Source organism: Hirundo rustica, chromosome Z, assembly GCF_015227805.2.
Source record: "Hirundo rustica isolate bHirRus1 chromosome Z, bHirRus1.pri.v3, whole genome shotgun sequence".
NCBI classification, from domain to species: Eukaryota; Metazoa; Chordata; class Aves; order Passeriformes; family Hirundinidae; genus Hirundo; species Hirundo rustica.
This window is the reverse complement of record NC_053488.1, coordinates 4107648-4129603: the sequence shown is the minus strand read 5'-3', so window position 1 is coordinate 4129603 and position 21956 is coordinate 4107648. Positions and strand designations below refer to the sequence as shown.

At 42.0% G+C, this 21956-nt stretch overlaps 1 protein-coding gene across 1 annotated transcript in view; it reads right to left on the bottom strand.

Annotated features, from left to right (window-relative positions):
* MAP1B (microtubule associated protein 1B) overlaps positions 1–21956 on the bottom strand; it is a 70938-nt gene that overhangs the window by 6238 nt on the left and 42744 nt on the right. The window contains exons 3-6 of the mRNA XM_040089376.2: positions 20605–20687; positions 16886–17026; positions 3464–10010; positions 1103–1341 (exon numbers count right to left, since the gene is read on the bottom strand). Of these exons, the coding sequence (XP_039945310.1) occupies positions 1103–1341; positions 3464–10010; positions 16886–17026; positions 20605–20687 (7010 nt within the window). The remainder of the gene's footprint in view (positions 1–1102; positions 1342–3463; positions 10011–16885; positions 17027–20604; positions 20688–21956) is intronic.

The following is a 21956-nucleotide window of genomic DNA, read 5'->3' as shown; positions in this document are numbered from 1 at the left end:
TTTATTTATTTATTTATTTATTTATTTATTCCTTGGGCTATAGCGTGATGTGTAAAATGCTTTTTTGTTCATGTAGCTAACACAGAGAATGGTACAGATAATCAGGAATGTCCCCACATTCTTGGATTATCCTATCTGGATGAAGGTAATGGTGAAAGACCACAGAACCCCAAAGGAAGAATTTGTTGATCCTCTGTTATCAGGGAGTGGGATGCAAGGAGCTTTAATCTGCAGGATGGAGCCACAAGGAGAAATAAAAATGATTGATCTGCAAGATGGAATGAGGGCAGGTCTGGGGAGGGGAGGCTGAAACCAAGAGAACGTCTAAACTCAAAGGAATGTTTGAATAATGCATAAATTTCTATGAATATACAACATGCTGAGGCATTTAAAGAAATGTTTTCTGAGTTAGCCCTGAGCTCTTGGCTGAATGCCTAGCACTCAGCAGTATTTTGCTCTTCTGTCTCCTTGTCTTTTTTATTAAACTTTTTAAATTTTAAACTTTAAATTTTACCAAGGAAGTGAACCTCATTTTTCACAGGCTGCCCCAGGGGGTTTGTGAAGCAAGGCCTCTCCTCCATCCCTTCCCGTCTGGGCCGAGCCGCCATTGCCGTGTGCTCCCTGTGCCCGCCCCACAGCGCCCCCTGCAGCCGCGGGGGAATCACTGCACCCGCCCTGCCCAGCCGGGAGCCAGCAGCACCCCTGCTGGCTGTGACCGGAACTGCACCGAAGGGGAAAGTGCTTAAAGAGCAGGGAAGGGACTGCTCATTGGGTTTTCTGGGGTTACTTTCTTCTGTTTGTTGTTGTCGCCGTTGTTGTTGTTTCCTGGCCTTGTTATATATGTTAATAAAGAACTGTTATTTCTCTTCCCGTATCTTTGCCTGGCAGCCCCTTAATTTCAAAGTTATAATAATTTGGAGGCGGGGTTGGTGTCATATTTTCCATTCCAAGGGAAGTTTCTGCCTTCCTTGCCGAACACCTGTCTTTCAGAGCAATACAGGGCCCCAAGCTCTGGCAGCCACCATCCACTCCAGAGGTGCTCAAGTTTCTCACAGGTAAGAGAGTTTAGATTTCCAGGTTGAGATAGGAGTGTAGAGCCTACCTGCATGTTACTCTCCCACTGTGCCTTGCCCTCCAGCAGGGAGTCCAGAACAGCCCTGCTTGGTTCCTCGGCTGCAGCATCATTCCCGCTCACCACATAGTAGGATGACCGCACCCTCTTGAAAAACTCAGCATCAACATTCTTGCTATTGCTGTGGTTGGGAATGTACACCAGATCCAAATACACTGGAGGTCCTGGAGGCACTGCTGTAGATTTTGCCACCTTAGTATTCCCAGGTCCTTTGAAATCAAACAACAAAAGAATATATGAGAGGCTGGTTAAAAGCATGCATTTATTAATTACTGTTATAACCACTGAGGTGAGATGTATCTAATTATGGAATTACCCACCTACATATAATGACAAGTTAGAGCTTTGTTGTACCCCAATTATGATTGTAATGGGAGGAAAAACCTGAAAAACTGGAACTATGTAATACCATAAAAAAATCACTACCATGCAACAAAAATTTGGCTGAACCTTTTCCAGTAATATATTATTATTATCCAACAATTACTATGCAGCGCTGTGATTACTAATTACCATTCAGTAAATGGTGGTATTATTTTCCTGATGAAGAAGTGCAGCTTCCTGAAAGTCTAATGTATGAATTATTATAAAATCTAGTATCACACAGGAAGCCATGAAAATCTGAAGCAGTCCTGAAATCCGAGGTACCTAGACAGTCATGATAGCAATTGATATGCTCAGGCTGCCTTACAGATGAATCAGGAAGCTACTACATGCAAGCACAAAGAGGGTCAAGGAGAAACTTGGAAGGAGAAAGTTGGAAAGCAATTCAGGGAACAGAGGCAAGTATTTGCCTGCCTGCTGTATCCTTATTTGCATACAGAAATGAGCCATTTATTGCAAAAAGTAAGGGGAAATGTTTCTTTGCTGCTGTGCATTGTATATATACTTGTTCTAAGAAGAAGAGCTTCAGTCAAAATGAATTGCAACACGTAAGCACATTAAAAATATTACACAAAAAACTTGCATCTTTTGCTCTAAACTGAGTCATGGTATAAACTACAAATCTGGCTTCAGCCAGTAATTTTACCCAGATGATCAACGTTTATGATTCATTAACTTTCTCATGTTGATTAAGCTTGGTAAACAATTATCTGAGCAATATGATCAATTTAGGGTCAAACAGTGTAAGGGCAGCAAACTCCCTTACAGTTGTCTAGCATCTCCTGGCACTTAACCACAGGGCAAAATGCCAAATGAAGTGATAAGATTTCCTGATTTAGAGAGTTTCTGCTATTGGTTTTGTTACAAAATATTTTATCATCTTTGATGATAAAAAAAAAAATAAAAATCTCTGATTTCTTTTTTAATTGTGAACACCAACACTGACTAAGATACTTTTTGCTACATTTTTACAATTTTACATCATAACTAATTATTCCAGCACATACTTGAGAAATATGTCTAATGACTTTAATATACAGCTGAAGTGCTGCAGAAATGCGCAGCACGAATAACTACATTGCTGCTTTGAGATGCATCTTTTAACAGAGAGATGCAAATGATGGAGTGAGAAAGGAACAGTGGACTAGCAAAAATGGGGAAGCTAAGGACATTTGAATGTTGGTTGGTTTGTGCTGAATCCTAGAACTGCTCCTTGTAAAGAAGTGTTCAACAAAACACCAGTCCTCACAGAAGAAAAATCAAAGTATCCCCCAAATAGTCCCTAACAAGGTCTGCCAGAAACAACAGATTAGTGCAATACTTCCTTCAGTAATCTAATTCACATTTTATTGTTACTTAGAATGTACAACAGACATTCAAAATTACATTAACTTTCTGTTTGTTTAGTCATCACTAACGGCATAAGACTGGATTATATGATGTACATTCTTAGTTCATTCAAAATACTTTTACTAATGTTAAATATTTTAAATGCTGCTTTTAAAATCAATCCATCAAAGTAGTAAGAACATCATACAGTGACTTTGTGTCCCACGATATTGAATTGTATTAATTTATGTTAAAGAGAATTGTATATACTTATTTTTCACAATTAATTAAGGGGTTCACTTTGCTATTGATTTTACTTCACCTACAGCAGTGATACTTTCAGTTCTATAAGGTGTTTAACTGTTTAGACAGCTTGTATTAAATTATTTCTATTTTATGTACTCTCTGGGCAAACTGACATCAATTATCTCAGATTATAGAAGTAAAACTAGTGAATTTTGTGCATTTAAATGTGGCATTTACATGTTGGATATATACTAAAAACCTGAACTTCTTTGAGGATATGCCACAAACCACACTCTCAGCTGATGTAACAGCAAACTACAGTGCAGCAACTAAGAAAATTGTAACACTTATGGCATTGCTATTTATCTTTACCTGTGGTTGCAGTCTTTGCTGACTTGGATGTTGTTGTATTTGCTGCATTCTTGGTATCCTTATCTTTCTCTTCCACTCGAGACTTTACCTCTGGACTAGAGATATTTTTGGTTGCCTTCTCCACAGATTCCTTCTTTTTTGGAGAAGCTGTTCTGGAGATTTTGTCTAAAGATTCTTTAGTAGCTGGCTTTGGTGAAGCCACTTGCTTCGATTTACCATCGCTTTTTTTAACAGGAGAAGACGACTTGGTCTTTGGACTCTGCTTTTTTGTCTTTGTCTTTTCTTTGAGGTCCTTCTTCAAAGGCTTGCCTAAATTCTGTTCAACTGGCAGAGCCTCTGGATCAACCATGGTGACATCAGGGTGCCTGGGGGAAGGACTACGATCCTGCATCGGGACAGGTGGTGGGTCAATGTGTTTGTACGTAATTGTCTTGTCGGTTGGAATGGTTTCTGATTCATCTTCTGAGTCAATGTTAGCATCTGCAGTGATGGAAGGGCATTCCTCAGTCTCCGGGGGAACATCTGAATCAGTTTGAGATGGGGCAGACTCACTCACAGATGTGGGAGGGGTTTCATCACACTGCCGCCCTTGCTGCTTTCCCCCAGAGGGAGGCTGAGCTCCCCCAGACTGAGTCAGTGGCTTCTCCTGATCTTGAGACTGTTCTTCACTTGCAAACCACTCAAGGGGATTTGGGTTGATAAATGAGGGTGAAAGTTCAGTTTTGGGATGTTTGTACTCACAAGAGGACACGAGGCATAAGTCAACATCTTGACGGGATTCTGCTAACGATTTACTTGGAGTAAAATGTGCACTTGCTTCATAGGAATAGCTGGCAGCTTCAGGTGACCTCCCAGGGGTGGCTCTCCCAGCTGTCTCAAATGAGTAATCTGTGGCTTCAGGTGAACTGGAGGCTTTCCCAGTTGTCTCATAAGAGTAAGTCATGGCCTCTGATGACCTGGTGGTCCTCCCAATTGTCTCATAGCAGTAGCCAACAGCTTCTGGTGACTTAGAGGTTTTCCTTGTTGTCTCATAGGAGTAACCCATAGTATCGGGTGATCTGGTAGCATTCCCAGTTAATTCATAGGAATAATCAGTGACTTCAGGCGATTTGGTGGTTTTCCCAGCTGTCTCATAGGAATAATCTGTGGCCCCTGGTGACCTGGCAGTTTTCCCTGTTATCTGATAAGAATAATCTGTGACCTCAGATGAACTCATGTTTTTTGCAATTATCTCATATGAATAGTCTGTACCCTCGGGTGACCTGGTAGTGCTCCTGGTTTTCTCATAGGAATAATCTGTGGTCTCAGGAGACCTAGTAGTTTTTCTGCTTGTCTCATAGGAAAAATCCATGGCTTGAGGTGATCTAGAAGATTTTCCATCTGCCTCATAGGAATAGCTAATATTTTCTGGCGACCTAGTGGTTTTCTCTCTGGCCTCATACGAATAACTAAGTTCTTCTGGTGACCTGCTGCTTTTCTCTGAATCTTCTTTATCTGGGCTAAGTAAAGGTTCTGGACTGTGCTTTGATAAGGATTCCTGATAACCAAAGGCTTTGACAGAAGACACTTGCTGTGACAACAAAGGTGTGTGACTAGATGACACTGCTTCTGTGATTGCAGGAGGTGAATCTGGAAAAGTAGGAGAATACAGGGGAGAAGATTCCCTTGGAGTTAACGGAGATAGGTCAGATTTTGGTGACAGCTTTTCTCCTAGGCTCTGCACCTTTTCTGAGGTAAAACAAGAATGCAGTGACATCTCTCTGGGTGGAACACCACCTGAAAAAGTTTCGTCTGGCAGTGGTGAAGCTACCTGGGAAGGTGTATGAGCTGATGAAGTTGACGATGACGCTTCAATTTGAGAAACTGAAATAATTTCTGAAATATCTTTCTCTTGAGAGTAAGATGACTGTTCCACTGGCGAAATCTTCCGTGCAAAAGGAGATTCCTGTATATCTGAAGGGCTATAATCTACTTCCGTTGGTCCATTTTCAGATATATGATGTATGCTACTGCCTACAGCAGGATATTCTGGAGACTGCCTACTAAAATCCATTGCTAAAGACTGCTCAGGTGACTCCCGACCATATTCTACTGACATAGCTGACTGCTCAGGAGATCTGTGATCAAGCACTGGTGTTCTTGATTTTGCAGTTTTAGGTGAAAAGTCTGGTGGAGAAATTGACATAGGCCTTGGGCACTCTTCTTTAGATGGAGACATTTCTGTTTCCTGAAAAGTTGTCGGTGTTTGTACAACTGACACTGAAAGGGAATCATCGACTTCAGTAGAGTGGGGAGAACCAACCTCAGCATGCAAAGAAGGAGATACATCATCAGTAGTTGGTTCTGGAAATGAACTAGTGGCAACAGATGCTGTAGAGACAGAAGCTACTCCTTCTATATGGGAATAGGTGTCTTCTGCAACAACCTCATCAACGGGAGTTGCAGACTTGTCAGAGACGGTGCCTTCAGAAATTGACATTTTGGTGTCTTCTTTTAAAGAACCAAACTGACTGATGTCTATTTGAGTCGGTGAGAGATCACTCGCTAACTTCCGCTCATCCAAGACCAGTGAAGACTGGGAGCTGCTGGGTTCTGTATCCTCCATCTTCCGTTCCAGGCTGAAGCTTTCCTTAATTGCCATAAATTCCATGCTTTTTTCATCTTGTTTTTCTTGGAAGAGGCCTACAGAGCTTGCTTCAGAAGCTGGGCTCATCTGAACAGGTGATTTGTCTTTTCCAGGTTTTCCCTTGGAAGGACTTCCATAATCTCTGGTGGGAGACTTCAAATCAGCACTCAAAAATGTATCGTAAGTGGTCTCTGAACCTATCAGTGGCGGACTCCGCAGAGGCGAGAGAACCTTTTCAATGGGAGATTCTGAATCTGGCACAGGCTCATCCATAGGGCTTATTCTGCATTTTGCAGACTCATCTTTGACTTCACTGAACTCAAAGCTGACAGGACCTTCTGTTGACTTTTCACTGGTTTCGGAGGGAAGCTGACTGGACTTCTCATCCGTGGGAGACTGATAATAAGGTGTGTGGCCAGCACTACCAGCAGCAGACTGTGAGGGAGATGCTACTTCTAATGTTTTATCTTCAGGGCTTGCACAGTGCTCTTCAGCAACTTCTTGGTGTACATCAGGCAATTTAGCAGTGGGGACAGACTCAGAAGGAACCCTGATCTCATTGGGAGTGAGCGAAAAGTTCACACTGCGTTCACTCAGTGGTGTTTTGGCAACAGGTGATGGAGGGGACAAGCTGTCAGCTGGGCTCTTTGCTGAACTATATTTTCCACCATCTTCTTGATAGGGTTCTTTGATTTCTAGTTTGTCAGTGCCTTGGATTTCACTTTCTCTTTGCCGGTACACATCTTGGAATGCAGATTTGCAGAATTTGTCTTCCTCTAATGAAGAAGGTGGTGAGATGGTGGAAGCTGAGGCATTATAATCCTTACCTTCTGTGGCATCTGTTTTGGATCCTTCAGATACTCCATTAAAAGCATCTGGAAGTGGAGAAAGTTTAGCTCTGCTGAACTCTTGGGAGTACAGCGATGTCTCATACTTGGTAATGTTCACATACTCCTGAGAGGGTGACTCGCTCTCCTCATTGTTAGTTTCATCACTCATGACATCTCGGGGTGTTGACATTTCATCCATTGGAGTTGGTTCACTGGATATTTCAATGGTGGACTGTGTGTAGCCTGAAGTAGCAGTGAACTCCTCAGGCTGATCTTCTCTATTTTCTTCATCAGAAACAGTGGCTTCACTTTCTGAACCACCAGGTAGTGTCTCATCATGGATAGAAGAAGCTGGCTCAATCACTGGAGACTGAGACTCTGAGCATTTAGTTGGTGTAATTGCAAGTAAGCCATACTTATCCTCGGCTTCACCAGATTCTGCAGCTTTGTCAACCACCGCCATCACATAATCTTCTTCAGCTTCTGTTTTTTCAGTTTCTTCCTCATCTCTGATGTCTTCTGCTTTGTCTTCTTCATCTTCCTCAGTCTCTTCAGTTTCTGCCTTTTCTATTGCTTCCTCCCTGTCTTCTTCAGCTCGTTCATCGGATGCTTCATAATCTGCCTTTTCAATATACTTTTCATCTTTAATGTTGGCATCTACATGAGTCATTATGTTTTCTGAGCCACCTGCAAGTTTTTGTGATTCTTCCATATATGGTTTTGTGGCATCCAATCGTGTTTTCTCTACTTCATTTTCATCTCGCTCTTCAGCTTCTTCTGTCTCTGCCTTTTCTTCATAATCTGCTTCCGATGATTCTTCCAAGCCAGTTCCCTCATCTTCAAACTTTTCATTGTCATCAACCTTGTGTTTCTCCACAGGTTCCAATTCTTCAGGTGTCTGTTCACACTCACCCTCAGCCTCTGTGGTAGTTATGCCTTCATCGGATGACTCGGCAGGTCCTTCATTATCCAATTTTTCTTTTTGTACTTCAAAGGCATCTTTTTGTACAGTGCCAGTGAGTTTAAGATCATCTGTTATAAGTGCAACTTGAGATTTTGTTTCTTTTATTGTTTCTACTTCTTCAGCTTTTAACTCCTCAAAATCCTTTGTTAAATCCTCTGGTGAAGACATAAGGGATCTCTCTGCTTCAAGCTCCTTTCCACCAGCTGTAATTTCTGCAGCTGCTACAGCTGTGGCACCAACTGCTGCAAGGGCGGCTTGTGCTCCACTTACTTTGAGGTCCTTCTTCACACTTTTAACTTTCCCTTTTTCCTTTGGCTTTCCAGCAGGTACTGCTTCTTTTTTAGCAGGTTCCTCCTTCTTTTGTGGTTTAGGCTTTGCTGCTGGCTTTTTGGCTTCACTTGAAGGAGTAGCTGTCTTCTTTGTTTCTTTAGGTGTCTTCTTGATGTCCTTTTTGGCTTCTTTGTCTTCCTTCTTGATTTCCTTCTTCTCTTCTTTTTTAGCTTCTTTTTTAGCTTCTTTTGTTGAAGCTTCTTTCTTGATTTCCTTCTTAGTTTCCTTCTTCTCTTCCTTTTTCACCTCCTTTTTAACTTCTTTCTTGATCTCTTCTTTTTTTGGTTTTTCCTCTTTTTTGATGGGTGTTTTCTCCTCTCTTTTAGAAACCTCTTTCTTTGGCTTTTCTTTGTCCTCTTTCTTTTCTTCAGGTTTTGCTTTGACTTCCTTTTTCACTGTCTTCTCCTTTGACATTTTTGGTTTTACATCTGTACTTTGTTTTTCAACAATTTCATATTTCACTAGTTGTTCTTCCTTATTTGCCATGTCTTTTTCGACTGTTACTGGCTTGGTCTCTACTTTTGCTGGTTTTTCTTTTTTAACTGGAACTTTTTCTTTGCTTTCCATCTTCTGAGGCTTTTCTGGTACCGGACTAGCTTTCACAGGCTCTGGTGTTTCTTCTTTAGATTCCTTTCTGACAGGCTTATTTGGTGGTGTCTTTGCAGCAGGCTTCAGGCTCTCCTTGCTGTCTGTTCGTTGTTTCAATTTTGCTTGTTTCACAGCTGGACTAGCAATGTTCCCAGTTAGGTCTTTTTGTGTAACCATTGGTTGTTTAAGGAAGTCTAAGTGTTTGAGCTTTTCTAGCCCCTCTAGAATATTGTACTGTGTGCTGTTCCCAGGAAAGAGAACTCGGATTATTTTTTCAGCAGGATTAGCAGGATGCCACACGATGAGGGATGAGACAGAGGTGAAGTAGGATAATGGAATGTCTAGTTCTTGGCCATTTGGTAGCAGGAATTCAGCTTTATCTCTGTTAGTACCGCTCCACTGCTGCATAAAATATTGCATCTCTTTGCTATTTTTGACAGGATTAAGCACATACATCTCAAGTTTGCCTACTCCCATTTTCTCAAATAAAATGATAGGGTCAATGGTATTTCCTGTATTTCTGAAGAGAGGTTCTGGTTTCATAGACAATTTATTTAAATACTGGAGAGTAAAACAAGCTTCTTCCACACTCCTTTTTCCTCTAAAATTAGGATCCAGGTTCTTCAGGTTCTCAGGTACATTAAGGAACACAACTCCTAAATCAGGTGAGATCAGGTTTTTCATCCAGTCACTGTTGGTAGTAGACCCTTGAGACTGTTCCTCTTCTAGTTCAGCTATCTTTCTCTGAAGCATGCTATTGATTCCTGGCAGATTGTCATCTCCAATGTGAGTGAGCAGGATGGAATCTACCCTGTCCAAGTGCCGGATAAGTTTCCAAAAACAAGATTTTCTTTCAGATCCTCCATTGATAAGCATATTGAATCCATTCACTGCGAACAATGCAGAGTCTCCTCTTCCCCCTGGGAAAATGTAACAGCAGGGTTTGGAGAGCTTCAAGAAACCTCCTGAGGTTGGAGGTTCCAAAATGTCAAAAGGTGATGGCACTTCTACTGATTCTGACAGATACTCTGTGAATTCAGAGAGTCCTTCCATCTCGGGCAATATGGAAGCTGAGTTGAGTTTAATGTTAATAAAGTCTTGAAGGTTGTGTCTGTCAAGGTTGGAATTCTTCCAGTCCCCTTCCTCAGGGCAGAAAAGAGTTAGACTGGCTTTGTTGGCAGGGTGTGTAGTGCTCAACAATTCACCGATCTAGGGTTATAAAACAAGAACACAAGAAGATACAAACAAATTCATTTTTTAAATGACAAGTAATGTCAACACAGAGTATTTCCTGATCAGATAGATAAAACCTTTTTCATTTGGCTCTGCACTGGTCAGTCCCCACCCTAGACGCTAAAGTAACCTGGTATCACAATTAGTTTATTGCCGTACTTTTTAAAATACAAAAGTATTTTTATTATTCTTATTTCTGGCCAGTACTACCCAAAGGACAGCAGGATAAAAGGCTTCCCCTTCCTTCCTCCATACTTTATATTAAGGATGTTACTAACTATTGCACTGAGAGGGTATGAGGGGATACTGCAGACTGAGCTGCCACCGTATGACTGCCACGGGCTCATGAGTCTCCCTGCGGGTCCAGTCCATCCAGAAGAGAGAGTCAAGTATCTAAAGGACAAAGTACAAGCTCTTAACAGTCAGAGAGCAACTGCAACAGAGGAGGCCAGCATCCTCCCATGGGCAGCTGCCGTCCTTTCTCCTTCTCTCATGGGATACATTCCACCACACCACTGTTTGTGCAGGTCTTTCTGTGGGCTGTCCCCTGAAAAGTCAGTATTGCTCCCAGATTTATCAGGATTGGCTGCAGGAAGGTTTTTTCAGAACAGTGACCATGAGATGGTGGAACTCAGAATCCTGTGAGGAGGAAGTAAAGCAGTAAGCCAGGACTAGAATCTTGAGCTTAGACCTCTTCAACGACTACTTGGAGGAATCCCAGGGTTTAGGGTTCTAGAAAATACAGTATTCAAGAATCCTTCCTTCCATCTCAAGACCAGTGTATACCCATGAGCAACAAAACAGCCAAAGGGGTCAGGAGACCTGCATGGAGAACCAGGGAGCTTCTAGCAAATCTCAAATGGAACAAAGAAATCTCTGGGATTTGGAAAAAGGCACAGGACTATGGAAGGACTATAGGAACACTGTCAGAACACGCGGGGATGTAACAAGGAAGATCAAGTGCCCATCTAGAATTGAGTCTGGTAAAGGCTGTCAAGGACAACAAGAAGGACTTCTGCAAGTACATCAGCAGCCAAAAGAAGATTAAGGAAAATGTGGGGTCACTGATAAATCAGACCGGTGTTCTGGTCAAGGGAGTCTTAGAGAAGGTGAAATTACTGAATGCCTTCTTTGCCTCAGTCTTTACTGCTGAGGCCAGCCCTCAGACCTTGGAGATAAGGGAGGCTGGAGAAGGGAAGAGTTTTCTCAGTTGCAGGGAGTTGCATTAGAGATCAGCTGGGCAGACTTAACATTCACAAGTCCAATGGTCCTGGTGAGACACACTCACAGGTGCTGAGGTAGCTGGCGGATGTTGCTAAAGCACTCTTCGAAAATTCAAGGAGAAAAGGAGAGGTGGATGATGACTGATGACTGGAGGAAAGTCAGTGTTACTCCTGTCTCCAAAAAGGGCAAGAAAAGGGACCCAGGAAACTACTGGCCAGTGAGCCTCACTTCTGCCCCTTGAAAGGTGATGGAACAGGTCATTCTGGAGGTCATCACCACGAAAATAAAAGAAATGAAGCTCATTGGGAGCAGTCAGCAAAGGCTCCCCAAGGGGAAATCATGCTGACCAACCTAACAGCCTTCTGTGATGGCCAGGCAGATTGGGTCAGTGAGGGGAGAGCAGTGGATGTTTTCTGCCTCCACTTCAGCAAGGCTGTGGACACCATCTCCCATAACATCCTCAGAAGAAAGCTCAGGAGATGGGAATGGACAATGAGGTGGACCAAGGACTGGCTGAATGGCAGAGCTCAGAGAGCTCTGATCAGCTGAGGAGAATCCAGCCAGAGTCAAACTATCAACAACCTGAACGAGGGAATGGAATGGACCCTGCAAATTTGCTGATGACACTGTGGCTGATACACCCGAAGGCTGGGCTGCCATTCAGCACGGCCTCAAAAGGCTGGAGAACTGGGTTCAGAGAATAAGGTTCAACAAAGGCAAATAGAGGGTTCTGCACCTGTGGAGGTGTAACCCCAAGTACCAGTAACAGGCTAGGGGCTGAACTGCTGGGAAGCAGCTCTGCAGAGAACGACCTGAGAATCTTGGTGGATGACAAGTTGACTGTACGCCAGCAATGTGGCCCTGTGGCCAAGATGGTCAATTGTATCCCTAGGGGATACCATCCCTGAAAAGCCAGCACCACTCCTTCTATCAGGAAGAGCGTAGCCACCAGGTTGAGGGAGATGATCTCTACTCAGCCTTAAGTGAGACCACATCTGGGGTGCAGTGTTCAGTTCTGGTCTCCACAGATCATGAAAGACAAAGAGCTACAGAGGGTCCAGCAGAAGCCACAGAGATGATGAGGGGACTGGAACATCTCTCTTAGGAGGTGAGAATGTGGGAGCTGGGCCTGTTTAGTCCAGAGAGGGGGTTCTTGTCAATACATATTAAATATCTCAAAGGCAGGTGTCAAGAGGATGGTGACAGACTCTTTTTGGTGGTGGCCAGTGACAGGACAAGGAGCAATGGCCATAAGCTAAAACACAAGTTCCACTTCAAAATGAGGAAGAACTTCTTTATGTTGAGGATGGCAGAGCACGGGAACAGGCTGCCCAGATATTCAAAATCCACTTTGATGTGTTCCTGTGTCAACTGCTCTGGGTGACCCTGCCCTGGCAGGGGGTTTTGACTGGATAATCTCCAGACGTCCCTTCTAACCCTAACGATTCTGTGAATCTGTGATTTAGAAATGAGTTAATACTTCAGAAATGGAAACAGCCGTAAGTTTTTGGGCTCCTCTCTCCAAGGAAGACACTGAGGTGCTTGAGCATGTCAAGTGAAAGGCAAGAGGGCTGGTAAAGGGCCTGAAGCACCAGTCTGACAAGGAGTGGCTGAGGTGGTTTAGCCAGAAAAAAGGAGGCTCAGGGGGATCTTATTGCTCTCTGCAACTGCCTGAAAGGAGGCTGTAGCCAGGTGGGGACTTGGTTTCTTCTCACAAGTAACAAATGTCAGGATGACAAGAAATGGTCTCGAATTGCACCAGAGGAAGCTCAGATTGGGTGTGAGGGAAAATTTCTTCCCCAGATGGGTTGTCAAACACTGAAGCAGGCTGCCCAGGGAAGTGGTCGAGTCACCATCCCTACAGGTATTTAAGATGTGTAGATGTGGTGGTGCCTGGGCACAGTTTGGTGTTGAATTTGGCAGTGTTGGGTAAGAGTTGGACTCAATGATCTCTGAGATCTTTTCCAACCCAAACAATTCTGTGAATTTGTCTTTTCCAACTTAACAATTCCATGAGTCTGTGATTCTAAGTTTTCTACTTTTGAGATTCCATGGCCCAGAGCCAAAGAAAGATCACAAAAAAAATATATAGCGATAAAAATGGTCTGGTCACTAGTTTGATTTAAAATTCATGGACCACAAAATTTGAAAACTAGAGTAATTCCATTAATTTTGACAGTATTAGTTAACATTCTAGTACCAAAACCAAGTGCTGCAATAAAGGCACAGAAAATACAAATTTCCATGCCACAGTACGAAGAGCTGTTTTCCATTCCAGGGTTCTGAACTAAAAAACAGTACTTAATGGTCCCAGATAAGTACACAAACATGAAAAAGTATGATACATTTTACCTTATCCCAGTTCCACAGGTACTTTGATTTAAATTTTTTTAACTGACAATTCAGTTAAATGTAGCTCATTTCTGTTCTATTTGCCCTTAACAAAGAGACCACCAAAATTCTATGAAGAAGAAATTCAGATATAAAAGGTGAGTGGGAAACACGCCCGCACATCATCATCCAAAATACCATAACCTCCTTTGAAAAGACTCAGCTGTCAGTTCAAACTTTAAGAACAGTTTTTATAAGGATGATGTAGATAACACTGCAGCTGAATAATTGGAAATTCTTGGACCACAAGCTGTATCAACAGAGGAAATGAATGTATAAAAGATTAATGATGTTTGATTGTGTTAGATCTCTATGGGCCTCTCTGTGTGTAGGTCTTGCCTTTTTCTTTGTGTCATGTAACTTATTTTTAGCATTTACCAAACACAGAACTCAATAAAGATGAAGTGGCTGTTATAAAAAAACAAAACAAAACAAAACAAAACAGTCCAACCAAGAGATAAATAAAGCCCCAAATAAATATTTTCTACCTTCCTGTATCATTGTTACTAAGTATCTAAACCATTTGACAGGAATATAAATAAATCTCACCCATATGTCAGACATGGCCCTGTCTGAATGACAGCAAATGAAAAAACTAAGCAGAAAGAATAAATGGAGAAAAGGCTGAAAGATAAGGACAATAGGGGAACAATTGCTGTTATTTATTACAGAATTAAGAAAAGAGGGGCAGCAGGGATGACAGCTTTAAAATGGATTTAGAATTTCACGAATATGCCTCACGACATGTCTCTGACCAGGGTTGAAAACACATTATTAGGAAAAGCCAAATGTAATAAAAAATAATTTCCTCTGAATAAATAAATCAAAGTCTATTGCATACATAAGGAAATAAAACTGGAGTACAGAGTGTCTCTCATAAAGGGCTGATTTTCTGTCTAGATTTAAAAAAAAAAAAAAAAATCATGTGATTACATACTAGGCTAATGATAATACTGTGTCAAGGTTTGGGGTGAGTCCTCTCCAGTTTATATTATACCGTATTTGAATTTCTGCTTGATACTTCTAAATTCTGACTTTTTTGCTCCTTAAAGTTGTCATGCATAATGCAGACAGTTTTAAGCCACTGGAAGCCCAGGCTAATGAAAAATTAAAGAAAGTTTGTTCCAGGCACAGATTGTAACTGCTAGGAATAGCAAGTTCAGCCATACCTCAGAAAAAGTATCAATGGATTTGAATTTCAAATGGTGACACTAGGGACAGACAGTGTCACAACACAAAGATGTAGCCATTCCTTCTCTTCTCCAAATTCAAACCCATTGTGTGAGCAAAGAGATGTACCTGTAAACCTGAATGTCTTTTTAAACATTGAGAGACATCTGTTGAGGAATGCTTAAGTTTTAAATGTGCCAATGCTATTGAAGACAAACAGTAAATTGGCTGCTGAGAGAAAATGCAATTATTGCTTCCTACCCTGAATCACAAAGGTACAAAGAAAAATTTTCCTGTTCTAGCTGTTGTTGAAAGCAGCAGGGGAAAGTGACATTTTACAACTTCCCAAATAGGAGAAATTGAAAATCCTGCTTTCAGGCTTTGCCTGAAGAGAGGTCTGCAAGCTAGAGATTGATTTCTGAATTAGACTTTTATACAAGTATCTCCCAAAGTGTATTTACTTATTTGCAAGCACATTTCTTGACCTTAGTTCAGGTTTGGCCCAGTGAAGTAAAAATGGGCGGAGGCCAGAAAGCCTTACTCCCACCTTACAGGGTTATGGAATCACAGAGTTGCTTAGGTTGCAAAAGACCCTTAAGATCATTGAGTCCAACTGTAAACCTGCCACTGCCAAGTCCACTAGGATCAGGACAGCACAGTAATTCTTTCATCTCATCAACACATAGAAAACCACTAACCACTTTTTCTAGACCCTTTTTCCTAATTTTTTCTTTTTTTTCCAACTTTTTAAAAAACGCTGCACGCATGAACTGCAGTATGGCAAACGTGATCTTTCTTTGGTTTTGTGAAAGCTTGCAGACACACTGAGACCCCGAGGCTTCAGAAACAATAGGCTGGGAGCCAACACTCGCTGAGAGCCACGCCAGCTGGCTGGTGACCACACTGCCAGCCACAGAGATGAGCCAAATGAGCCTTACTCACAGCCCACGGGAGTGTGCCCTGAACACCCACTACTGCAGCAATCCCACAGCACCTGCAACTCATGGCCAACCCCCATCCTTCCACTGTCCAAGCAAAAATTTTGTTTCCCAATGGTAATGGGTAGCATTCGCCCCTAGTTTTGCACGTAGTAATTATGTGTTGCTAATTAGACGGAGACATAAGGAACTTGAGTTTGTAATTTCATAGGAAAGTAACTCTGAGAAGTGCCAGTGAATTTTAAGTGCCAGGACTGTCCCAGAGAGCGGGAATCCAGCTCTTTCCCCAACCATTTGCTGAAGAAAGAGGCTTTGAGGACAGATCATACGGATACAATAAGGTCAAACTGGAGCTCACGCAAACTATGCTATTTCAGTGCTGAACTTTCATATCTCAGTTTACTGATATGCTCCTAATTAATAGTGGAGACTAAATTCGTATGGATGCAGCCATACAGTTTATTTAAATATATCGTTTGCATGGCAGCCAAATTAAGAATGACAGTTTGTTTACTATGGATTTCTGCCCTGTGGGAGCTTTCAGACACAATGCATTAAGGAAGAGAGCAAAGTAACAAGTCGTGAAACAAATGGCATTAAATACTGGTTTATTTTGTGCTTATCTTTTTGGTATGTAAAAACCACAAGTTTTACAGATTCACTGGCCGTATTGTAGACACCACCATAAAAAAGTTAAGCAGGTAGATGGTGTTATTCTAACAGCCACCCTCTGTCTTATTAATGCCACTTGCTAATTGGCCGCAGACAAGAACATGGTGTCAAGTTCCCTTTCACTGCTCTGTATGTGCACCTTAGACTAACAACCTGTGTATTTTAAACATAGCACTCTCTCCTTCCATTGTCGAGGGTTCCCTGATTTTCTCTTTCTGAAAGCTGCAATTTATTCTCCCAAATTAATACTTATTTTCTTAGGCAATTTACATGAAATCCAAAGTGATAGAAATAAATGTTTTGCAAGAAAGCCTATAATGAAGAATAAAGATCAGCAACACCGGGCTGCCTGTGGTAACTCCAACCAGTTCTCTCTAAGACAGAGAGCCACTTTTAGTCTTCTAGGAATCTCTGCCAGCACGTAACACTGCACGGAAGACACTTTTCTAAACATACCTCTTGATCCGTGAAGATCTCAATGAAGTTCTGGAAGGAAAAGGACCCTGACTGAAGGATGAGCTCTCCAGTGTTTTCAAAGCACTGTCCAGTTAGAACGAGGAGCTTGTGCCTTGCAGCATCTGTGATCATTAAGCGCACCTAGAATGAAGAAAAGAGAAGCGCATCAATAATGGGAGTAACGATGTGTTTCAAAGGTCCATCGGGAGCACACAGGTTATCTCTCCTAATTTAAAACCAGTCTCTGGAACAGGACTCCCAAGACACCACGGAGTTACAGTGCTGTTTACAAAAGACATTGAGAAAGGAGGAAACACGAGTAAAAAAAGGAGGGGGAAGATGCAATTAAAAAGAAGGTCTGAAGAACAACCCACACTAATGACATGGATTAAACAGCAAGGAGCAGAACAGAATACAACTTGAACGAGGAAATATTTTTTTTAACAACAAACTTATTTGTAGTATAGCTCTTGGTATACTTTTACAGAATTGTATCAGGACAACCTTGGTAAACTATTTAAGAGTACATGATTGTTACTTTACTTGACCCTCACTACAGATAGTAATTATTCTTGTTTACCACTCCCTAGGGGGATGCATGCTAAGAGAAAGCCATATATATTCTAAATTTAGGAACAAAACTAAACAAAACCTGTGTAAGATTCTTTACGGTTGAATAAATGCTTTGCAAATCCTTCAAAAGTCTTCCCCACCACTGAAAAACGAACCCAGTCTATGATAAGCTATGAATTTCAAAAGCACTAATTCCTCTATTAAGGAAGAATTAAACCGAACCAGAACAGTGATTCCAGAACAAGGCTATCCACATACTAAACTAATTGAGCAAATGAGCAGACTCCATCTGGGACAACTCCACATGATACTGCATCCAAGCTCCATCTCCATGGAGATGACACAATCAACTCAGCTCTCCTAGCAAGACATTCTTTCCAAGGCTTATATTGATTGTTAAGCAATCAATTTTTCTAAATAACTCTTGAGAATCCCAGAGGCTGAGCCAGGAAGGCTTAACCTGAATCTCTGCTGAACAACTCACGTTTCCAGTACAACCAGAAAACACACACTGGAGAGTATATATGTTAAAGAAGATCCCAGCTCTACCATGTCTTCACTGTTATTTAATTAAATAAGTGATCCTGATACAGAGAAGCAGGAAGTTCCTTTAATTAAATGTAGGACTAATGCTGGTCTGCCACTAATTGCACTAAATAATTATAAATTCAGAAATATGATGTATGAAGTGTATCTATTTCTATCCTAGACAAAAATATAGATAAGCGCAAACATTTGTCTGATTTGCATTGCTCAAATCCTCTCTGTTTTCATTCTATTAAAACCGTATCAGAACTGGCTTCCTCTTCTAAGTTTTCTTTTGTTGCTGCCAGCAGCGCTCATCAGTCTGACAACTTGTGTGTAAACTCATCAGGTTTTCCAACAGTAAAACTACTTCCTGACTTGTGAATTCATTGACATGTGACTGTCATATAATTCCCCTTCAACCTACTTTATTAATTGACAACAAAGAGCATTCTGTAGAGTTAGCAAACTACGCCAAGAAAGTAAGTAAACAGATATTTGCAGGTTACAGATCATAATGTGTACACATGGAAGACCTTAAGAGACACACAAATTCTGTGTCTGGGTACAAATAAGGTTTTTTGAGGGACTACCAGAAATTTGTCTCCCGATTTCAAGACCACTCAATTTTAGAATAAATACTGCAGGGTGATGATTCCATTCAGTTCAACTGTTGGTTGTAAGTTCAAAACTGGTTGAATGGAGTGCACAGCAAGATGTAAGCTCAGTCAAAATAGACTTTAAGGTGGAGCGTGAACAGGGACCTGATCAGCACGTCAGTGGCTTCCCTAACCCATGGTGCAGTCACAAGAACATTAAAGCAACGGAGTGGGGCCTTCCAAAAAGGAAGTAAATGTTCATAGCAGTTCTCTTCTGGAAAAAACAATTCTCCCCCTTTGGGCCTCTTTCTTATGGGAGGTGTTTGGCATTTGACAGAACACGACAGGAGTTTTGGGCACAATCATGTGTGGACTGCCACCCAGGTAATGCTATTAACAGCCAGGTTAGCAAGTATATTGAATTTCTTTCTCTTTGTTTGTTTGGCTTGGTTTTCTGTTTTTGCTGTTGTTTTACTTTGGTTTCGTTTTTGTTCCTTTGTGCATTTTGTTTTCTTCCCTGAGTAAACAGATTCCAGTTCCCCCTCTGGTGAAGTCAGAGCTTCATGATACATCTCTGTCTCCCCCAGATGCACCCTGGAAATCTCTGATATATGAAATTAAGTTTTCTATTTGCCATAGTGAAGAGAGAATGTGTACTCCGACCTCTAATTTAATTCTGCCACCTCTTTCTGATCGTCTCTTTCTGAATTGTGTCTATTCAGAGCCTTGCTCAGCCAGCCAAGTTAAATCTCGTCTGCCTGACTGTGACCAGTTTGGCAGGATGAAAGTGAAGTCAAGATCGCCTCCCACAGTCTTGTGAGATGAAATTTACAGTAACACAGCCAAACATCTTCCAGAGGCAAAGCAGAAAGCCCAGGATTCAGAAATCATTAACGAGTGATCACAAATGATCATGTTCTTCCATGCAGTAATCCATCAAAAGAATGACAAATAACAGAAATAGCACTTCCCTGCATTTGTCAGCTTTTCATCTCTTCACACATGCACACACTTGATGGCTTTTTACTCAAAATGAATGCATAGAGCTGCTGTCCTGCTGACTCCCTTGTCCTTACCAAACACCTATAATGGCTTGTAATGAGATTTTCATGCACCGTATTTTAGTAAGTTCCCATTGGCTAAGGTGGTTTTTAAACTTCTTCAGGTTCAGAAATTTCATTTTTTTTGGAGTCCCTTCTTCTGTTTGTGTTCGGCAACATTTAGCAATCGGCAGCAAAATAGTTTTTTCACCAGTGACCACCAGCAGTATCGCTTCATCTCCCAAAAGAAATGAGACTGTGGCAGTGCTTCCCAGCACAGACCAGCAGTGCAATTGTCCCTATTATTTCAACCTTCAGTCTCACTAGCTAAATAAATCACTTTTGTCTTTGAGCAATACATTCAGTTCTTCGACTCTACTGAGCTCACAAGGAATTGGCAGTCCTCTCATGGGCACTCCCCAGGGTTCACTAATCATGTCACATGTTTTTTGAAGGACAGAGATCAATCTAGAGTCACCACCACACAGCTGGCAATTCCTCTCAGAGCCAAATTTGCCCCTAGGCACCTTCAGACACCTTCTTCATACGTAAAATAAGCATTTAGAGCTACCAAACCATGGCAAAGCAAAAGAAAAGCGGAGGCAGCGTAACTACAGCTGCCTCCACTCCATCAAGAAGAGAATTTGATGCATTATGAGAAAAGGAATGATGGGATCAGAGGCGTGTTTCTGTCCTATGCTTCTGACAATTTGTCAGGAGTCTGGGAATCCAGGGAAAAGATCAAGGGATGGGTGACATTTTTCATTATATTTATTCCAAATATACCCTTTCATTCACAGTCAGGACCTGCTCTCAGCATCTGCTAAGACTTTGAAAAATAGTATTTTAGTTTGTCAGTCTCTAAGCTGGCAGGCAGCGACTGATGCTCCACAATCACCTCAACTACATCTGCTTCAGTGCCCTCATCATGTCCACTTAATGGAGCTTTTACGACACGCCCAACAAAGCATTTCCTACTTACCTCAGTACTAACTGCTTCATCTGAGGGGTTGATGAGGACTACGGTCTCCAAGACATCACTTCTGTGGTGAAGAATCTTCTGACCTGCAAGTGCAGAGAGGAAAAAAGAAAAACTAAATTCAACCATCACCAGGTAAAAACCAGGACTTTCCATGAGTTTGCTGCCTCATGTGTGATATTTCTGTGTGGCAGCCCTCTGGCCAAAGGGGTACCCACAACTCACCTTGGCCTCACAGAGCTGGTGCACGTGATGGAGTAACTAACCATCATCAGCTGAGCATCCGGCCCTGACAAACCAAGAGAAAACTAGAACCCACGCTGCCAAAACACTCCCTTCAGCCTTCCCTGGTATTAACACTGGGACACTGCAAAAAGTTCCCCATGGGGGTGGTTAGGCACTTGCCATGCTGCCCTACTTTATCTCACTCCTGCTTACAAAAGCCGTAGCAAGCAATGTCAAGCAACAAGTGTGACAGGGCATACAAACAACATCTAGATCCTGAATTAGTAAAGTCTGGGCAAGTTTGGAGCAGCCTCGTTACTGGCTTTCATACTTAGTCTGTCTCTGTATTTAATAGTGATATCCATCTGAGTGGGAGTGAATGCCAGAAAAACAAAACAGGACTGTTGATTTTTTTTTTTTCCCCCCTTATGTTAATTGGCAAGTTCTTATCAGGGTCTCTTTCTGTGAGAACAGCAGCGAGATTAATTGTCGTTCAGAAACCCAGACTGGTAATTAGTCTAAAAAACCAGAAGAGCTGTCCCTTCTGAGCAAACTTCTTGGCGCAATATTAATCAATTAAAATAATTAATTAGGCTTAAAAGGGAGTACGGGACACAGACCTATTTGCCAACTCAGAAAAACCTCCCCTGTAAAGAGACATAAATTAACAAGGCTGAGGACAGTCAGGCTGAAAGGAGCTCCACATGCCTGAGAGCATCGTGTGAGAGGAAGGGCGGCCAGCCATTCCCACAGTGTCCCTGGCTGGGGCAGGCTCGGTGCTGCCCGACCTGCCCTGATGCCTTAAGTTTTATCTTTCATGTGTTTCAGATTCTGTGCTGCCCAGGGGTGCAGTTCTGAGCCTTATATTAAGTGCTGGCGAGCTCCCTTCACAGCGCAGGAACACAAAACAAATCCTTTTCCTGCTGAAGACCAAGGACAACGTTCAGGCCCAAAAGCACAAACAATGGTGGGATGAAAGGAGGAACAAGAAGGACGAGACCTCACAACCTGAAGCTGTAACTGGACAATTAAACCCCAATATGCAAATGGACCAAAACTTATAAAAATGTAAGACCTCGTGACCGTTTGTCCATTTTGTGACCAATTTATTCCACCTTGGTTGTAACCCT